Source organism: Triticum aestivum, chromosome 2B (genome assembly GCF_018294505.1).
Source record: "Triticum aestivum cultivar Chinese Spring chromosome 2B, IWGSC CS RefSeq v2.1, whole genome shotgun sequence".
Classification (NCBI taxonomy): domain Eukaryota; kingdom Viridiplantae; phylum Streptophyta; class Magnoliopsida; order Poales; family Poaceae; genus Triticum; species Triticum aestivum.
The window spans coordinates 393,790,703-393,797,714 of NC_057798.1; the positions used below are offsets into that span (position 1 = coordinate 393,790,703).

At 45.8% G+C, this 7,012-nt stretch overlaps 1 protein-coding gene across 1 annotated transcript; it reads right to left on the reverse strand.

Annotated features, from left to right (window-relative positions):
• Positions 1–3,010: 3,010 nt before the first annotated feature.
• LOC123039232 (uncharacterized) lies at positions 3,011–4,644 on the reverse strand. Its single transcript, XM_044462482.1, has 3 exons — positions 4,641–4,644; positions 3,705–4,298; positions 3,011–3,605 (listed from the first exon to the last, which is right to left on the reverse strand). The coding sequence occupies exons 1-3, from the start codon at positions 4,642–4,644 to the stop codon at positions 3,352–3,354; spliced, it is 852 nt and encodes a 283-aa protein (XP_044318417.1). The 3' UTR covers positions 3,011–3,351.
• Between the last annotated feature and the right edge of the window lie 2,368 nt (positions 4,645–7,012).

The following is a 7,012-nucleotide window of genomic DNA, read 5'->3' on the forward strand; positions in this document are numbered from 1 at the left end:
CCGGAGCAGCGGCCTTCCAGGAGGAGCGCGCGGAGCCGCGGTCGGCGCAGCCAACGACACCCCAGCCGCCGGCGCGGTGACTCCGGGGGGAGCCCCGACCCCAAGGGGGCACCTTTCACCCCCACCGGCAACGACGAGCCCGAAAGCCGGCGGCGGCGCCGGTCACCCCCGCGAGCGGCCGAACCCCCACCCCTGGGAGTAAGGCCACCGGCAGAGTCGAGTTGAGGCAGTCGGACCGGAGACTTGGGGGGGCGCGATCCCGGCACACGACTGGGCGCCCCGCGGCGAGGTCGTCGGCCTCAGCGAGGTCCGCCCAGACCACGCGTGACGGGCCAGCGGGGGGAGTCGACGACGGTGCAGGCGAGGGGAGCACCGGCGGGCAGGCCGCAGTCGAGGAAGGGGACGGGGGCTGGGGCGGCGGCGAAGCCGCCGGGTTGCCAGAGGCGTCGCCAGAGCCAACGGGTGTCTCCATCCCGAAGTCCCAATCCTAATTCAATCAAATCTCAATGGTTTGCGAGCCCCGTGGCCACCTTCTCTCCATTTGTGCAATCACGCCGCAAAACTTCATGAGGGAGTTGGAGACGGTGTACCACTGATGGGCTAGGGACTTCACATTGTGTTCATGAATCACATACAAGTCGAGGGTGTGAAGTGCTTTTGCTCATGAAACGAAACATACATGTTATGCCAAAAAGTCAACCTCCCTTGCCTCACACTTACAAAATCCACATATACGACCTTCCATGTGTCGCACAACAACTCATCCTTCGTCACCGAGTACCCGCCATTGAGCTTATCCCAGAAAACAACAATAAGGTCAACAAAAAAGCTCAATGGCATTTGACCAAACACCTAACGACCCGTGGTGTCCGCCATGGACGGCATTAGCAGGGGAACCAAGGTTACCTGGCCGCGGACGGATCCTAGGTGGACGGTGGCGTAGTCCAAGGCGAGCAGGTGCGTGGGTGGGGGTTGTGGACGTCTGGCAATGCCCGGGCGACGGCCGGAGAGGTACAACGTCGGCAGCAGATGAGGTTGCGGATGTAGAGTGGGAGGGGGGGCAGGAACGGAGTGGAAGACAAGTGGCCCAGGAGAAGGATTTGAGTGGGCTAGGGGTGTCAGAGTTCTACGTGGGGTCCAGACACCCGCAAACCTCCCCCAATTTGCGTCTGGTTTGCGGGAATTCAGACAAACAGACATGTCCACGCAGAAATACGGGTCCACAAATGGATGGCAAACTACGTCCGGACAACTCAATCCGGACGTAAGAGGGTGTCTTGAGGGTCAGCGTTGGAGATGCCCTTAGCTGCTTACATAGTACCCTCTCCATCTCATTATACAGTGCACACTGATGATTTTCGGCAAAGCCAATTTTACAAACTTTGACCAAATTTATAGATAATATAATTTGTATCTACAATGCTAAATACTAAATATATATCATATGAGAATATATTTATTGACGAATCTAATATATACCATGTGAAAATAATTATTTCCACTTGTCTACGTGGAAATAATTATGTATTCTGCCTGCGAGGAAAATTAAACTGCTTGCTTGTTTCATACATATCATAGTGTTCCTGTCTAGCGACAATTTTTCCTTGTTTTGTTCCGGGGTTAGTATAAAGCCTGATCTGACTTTTAAATTACCCCGAAACCAACCAGTGTATGAAAAATTTAGCTACTAGATTCGTCATGTATCCTCGGACATATTAGAGTCCATTTGTTCGTGTCTCAACAACTAGTAAAAGATGAGGAAAATAGTACTACCTCTAAAAACAAATATAATATGTTTACTAAAAAATGTGCTGTGTTTCTTTAGAGAGGGTGTACTTCTCTTTGCAACTCACGATGGTTGTAGTTTATTTCGACATGGTACAGACGTAAGCACTAATATATACGTGTGTACACTCATTCATATGAACACAAACACGCACACATTATCCCTATGCGCACCTTCGAGAGACTAAGCCGGCATATCATCTTGAGATTTATGAAGTCGCCGTAGGCGTCTTATAGTCGACGGAAACGTCTCCTCCCACTAAATGCGTGTTGCCAAAAATTCTGAAATAAATCTAGAAAAATGCGAGCATCATGACTTGAACCCTCGGATAATTACTAGGTCACCGGTTTGCTAAGCACAACCATGTATGAGGTCATTTTCAGTTAGGTCCATGTACTCGTACTGTTGAGACGCCAATGAAACTATTCCTCATTCTGATTCCGTGTGAAAAGGAGGTGGTTCTTGTCATGCACCATTGTCCATGTAAAACCCAATGCTGGTGCACATGGGGCATGCCATTACTTAAACAAACATTGAGGTACATTAACGCGCTAAACCTAGCAATTGTCGGACTTTGTATCATCTCATTGTCACAACATGTATGTATCTAAAACGTAAATGACACATTTACCACGTCTCCATGAACATGTCGTTTTAAAGGATGTAATGTGCGGTCAAACTCCTTGACTTTGATCGATAACTTAAGCATAACCTTAATTAGGTTGATCTTTCCTTTACCGGCTTATGTGCCTACTTTCTTTATTTGATGTAACCATAACATTTTACATATAATTTGGGTATAAACTGATTAATGACAGTATATAATCCGGAATTTGCAAATTATTGTTACTTGTTAGTGTACTATTGTGTACAACTACTTTCAAATAATAATGCTTAGCTCCATGTATGTCTATCTAAAGAGTGTTTGGCTCTTGGCTCTTGGAATCAAGTATGTGAACAAGACGAGGGTGTTTGGCTCTTGGAATCATGTGTCCACTCCCAAATAAACTACTCCGTCTGTCCCAAAATATAATAATGTTTTTAATACTACACTAGTATGAAAAACATTTTTATATTATAGGACGGAGGGAATGCGTTTTTTCACGAAACTTGAAACGAGAAAACAATAATAAATCATGTAGTTGTAAGATATTTTTCTTTTTTATAGATGGTGCAGTATATTTATTTGAAGTAGGATGACCCTCAACAGCGTTAGGATTTTTCTTATCGAAACACGAGTAGTGAACTATTGACCATTAACATGTAGAAGAAAGACAACTCTATAATTCACCAAGACGCATGAACATTTTGCAAAACCATTAAGAGCATCTCCATCCGTCCCCTCAGGAAGCCCCCCTAAGCACTTTTTTAAGCACCGACAGCAAAAAATGCTCCCAGTCAGACCCTCACAACCACGTTTTGCGCCAGATTTGGGCAAAAACGGCGCCGGCGACCCCAACCAAAACCCAGGCTCCCGGGGGCACTCGGGACGCCCGACGATACTTTATGCATGCAGATACCCCACCAGTCAGCCTCTCTCTCCTCTCTCTCTCCTCCTTTTTCTGCTAGCCCATCACTTGCATGCAAAAAAGAATCGATCTCCTCTCTCTCTCTCCGCACGAAGCCGCGCTGCGCCGCGCTCGCCTCCACGCCTCCTCGCCGCCGTCTCGTTGCTGGCCGCCGCGCTCCCTCGCCCTGGCCTCCATGCCAAGCTCCGGCCGCGGCGGTGGCGGCCGGCTGCACGTGCGTGTGTCTTGAGCAGGTAGGTCTTGAGCGCCTGGAAATCCATGGGCTTGGGGTCGAAGAGGACGAAATCCGACTGCACCGTCTCCATTTGCAAGCGCCACCACGAGGAGCAAATCATCAAAAAAATTCCGATGAAAGAGTAAATCAACAAGAGGAGGAACAGATTAGGCACCTCCCAGGACGCTGCCGCTGCTCGAGCACTCCGGAGAGCTGTCACTGCCGAGAGCTCCTCGTTGGCGTCGCTGGTGCGGCGCTTCTCCTCGCCGTGGGTGGAGGGCGGGCATCACGTTGTCGCCCGGAGAAAGCCCACTCGTCCTCTCCCAGCACAGGAGGCGGTCTTGGTCTTGTGCGTCGGCGTCGGCGTCGTCCTTGTGCCGCGGAAGTGCCCTGGACGACGAGCTATGGCTTGCCCTTGGCTGTGTACCACCGACGCCGAGCTTGGCCACGGCCAGATCGAAGCCGTGGTTCTGGAGGGCGGAGGGCAGCGACGGAGCACGGAGATGGGTGGGGAATTGGGAGAGGAGAAAACAAAGCGGGCTTGGGCTGGTCTCCGGCGAAGGGGATGGAGCCACGCTGCTGTCCGGGGCGGCGAGTAGCAGGAGGGCCGAGGGCGGAAGCGGCGAGCAGCAGGCGAGCGATGCCGAGGGAGAGGCGAAGGCGTGCGGTGACGAGTGGATAAGTGCGTGGGGGCAACGAGTGGATGCTTTTTCATCCCCAGGCTTTAGTATTTCGCCGGCAGCCCCCCAAGCGGCGAAAAAAATGTCTCCTGGGAGGCTCAACGACTGGAGATGCTCTAACTAGGTAGAATCTGTTCTGGGCCAAAGTAGAAGCAAAGGAAAAAATGAAAAAATGAAAAGGAAATGTTGTGGATGATCTTCAAGTTGTTGTGGACTAACTTTTTTTACTATTATTATTATTATTCTACCTTATACTCCCTCCGTTTTAAAATGAGTGTCTCAAATTTAGTATAATTCTGTATTAAAGTTAGTATAAAATTGTGACGGTAGCTAAACCCATAAATATATAAAATACCATAAACAAAGGGGGGAAACCCAATACTGTAGGCCTCAAGAGAGGCGATTTTCTATGCATGGTGGTAGCTACGCACCCATGATGGCAGCTACACACCCTTTGGCATAAGTGCCTTTTTGATATATGAGGTGTCAGGTTTCTTATGGCATTGGCACAAGTGCATTTTTGTGGCAAATTGCATTCGTTGGACAACGACTAATTTTACATACACGGCAATTTCTCCGAGCCATGGTATATTTTAGAGACATGTAAAATGGTTTTTTACATGGCCAAAACAATTAAAAGTCATGGCAACTTATCATCTAGAATTGTGTTTTGACAAATTTATATATATTTATAATCCCTAGCTATGCTGTTGTTTTATTTTAAAACGGATGGCAAGTTTTGTATGTTTTTTCGCTAAAATAAGTTGTGTGCAAAATATTATCTCTTTTAAGGCTTGTTTTTTTCCAGTGTTCAAGCCCGGCCTTTTTCTAGCCCACTTTTTATACTGGTATGTGCTTTTTCTGTAAAGAGAATTTTATCGTGATGAAGGGGTAGGGTTCATGCTGGGGCTCTCTTTCGACACAAAAAATTTGTTCGATAGTGTGCACCATCCATCACGAACAAATCATTCGCTAGGGATGGCTCCGAGATCTGACGTCTGATTGCTATTGCGGTCCTTTTTTGCATCAATTGGTTACTACATTAAATATCCTATTTTGTTATACAAATAGCGCATTACAAATTTACATTGTTGAAGTAGTTGTATAACACAACCAAGGGTCGTACCTCAAATTTTTAGGCCCTGAAGTGAAATCACAATTTTATCACATGTACAAGAAAGCCAACTGGGTAATTGTCATTACATGCGTGATTGCTCTGTGAAGAAGTAGCAAAACACGACTCCATTTTTTAGATTTTCTAAAAATAATTATTCAATAGATCAATGGAAGTAGTAGAAAAAACCCTAATTATAGGTTACACTAGGGATGCACGCGGCCATCCCGCATAAGCACGCATAAATATGATATTAGTTCAAACTAAGCTGAATCTGGCTGGAAGAATTATAACTAGCCTGAGATAATTTTGACTTGGAAGCGGGGCGGATCGGGCGCCGCTCTGCATCCCTAGGTTACACCCAAGCAAACCTGAAAATAATAACCAGAGGTTGTTTGGATAAATAAAATTGCAATTAATTTTAACTAAACATGTATTTGGTAGGATTTTTAAGAAAAACAACTTTATTAATAATTCGATTAGAGATAAGTATGGACATAATAACTTTTTGATGTGAACGGTAAATTTGTGTGCGAGAGATATGGTACATTGGTTTATAGAAAATCCTCTGATTATCATTTTCTCACAAACTCAATTTATAAAAACTAAGATTTACTTATTCTTTAAGTTTGTTATGCTAACCAAACAAATAATTAGTTATTTACGGTCATAAGCATGCTTAAGACAAACTCATTTAGTAAAATCTTCATATCCAAACACCTCCCTGGGATATTTGGGAAGTCATTGGAGGAGAATCGAGGGTGGAGATGAGGAGTCTCAAAGATAATTTCCAATGGTTTAATTTGCATGGATTTGTTTTGACGTTGATGAATCAAGAAAGATAAATAAGAGAACATGGATAATTTGACGTGCCTACTTCAAAAGTTCTTTCGTGAGGCTGCGAAAGAGATGAGAGAAAGAGAGCTAAGCTGGGTCGTTGGCCTCGATATGTGGGTTGGTTATGAGTTGTATAATATTATTATTTTTCTCTTTACAACTTAACACCTTGTTGGTCTTTAATTTTCTTATAGTATTATAATATAATAGTAGCACTTAAAACAAGCCCCAGATTTATGGGGGCATGTGAATATACGAATTTGAACACAACTCTAGTTGTGACCCTCCCCAAGGTCCAATCTATGCTCTTCTCCATCTCTTTGCCGCCGCTCAGGTGGCATGTGATGGATGGTATAGGATCCTCATATCTCATTTGTTTAGCTTATGTTTAATTTCATAGTGACATGTTGCCATAATGTGGTGGCAGTGCTATCTCGAATAAACACCATGTGCTTCTAGTCCCATCTCCTAGGGCTCGATGTGGTGCTGTCGAGGAGTTTGAGAGTTTTTGTCCTCTTCGTTCTTCGTCGGATGGTTTGTTCTATTCATTGTTTATCAGTCTGGCTCTGTAGGCATCATTAGTGACATTATCGTCGTCTTCAATAACCTTTATGCTTAAGCTTTTAGAGCAAGGTCATCGGCTTGGTTTGGCAATTTGGCGCGGTTGCCGCCTAGATTAGGGAGGTGGCTCCACCGGTATGATTGACGTGGTTGCCAATCTCCATCGTACACGATGGTCCACCATTGCGCAACTCGATGAGGTTTCATCCTCTACAGGCCTTTGCAGATGCTTCGACGGTTGAAATTCCTGATGTTTTCCATAGAGGGAGAGAGCTATGGGCACAACGACGA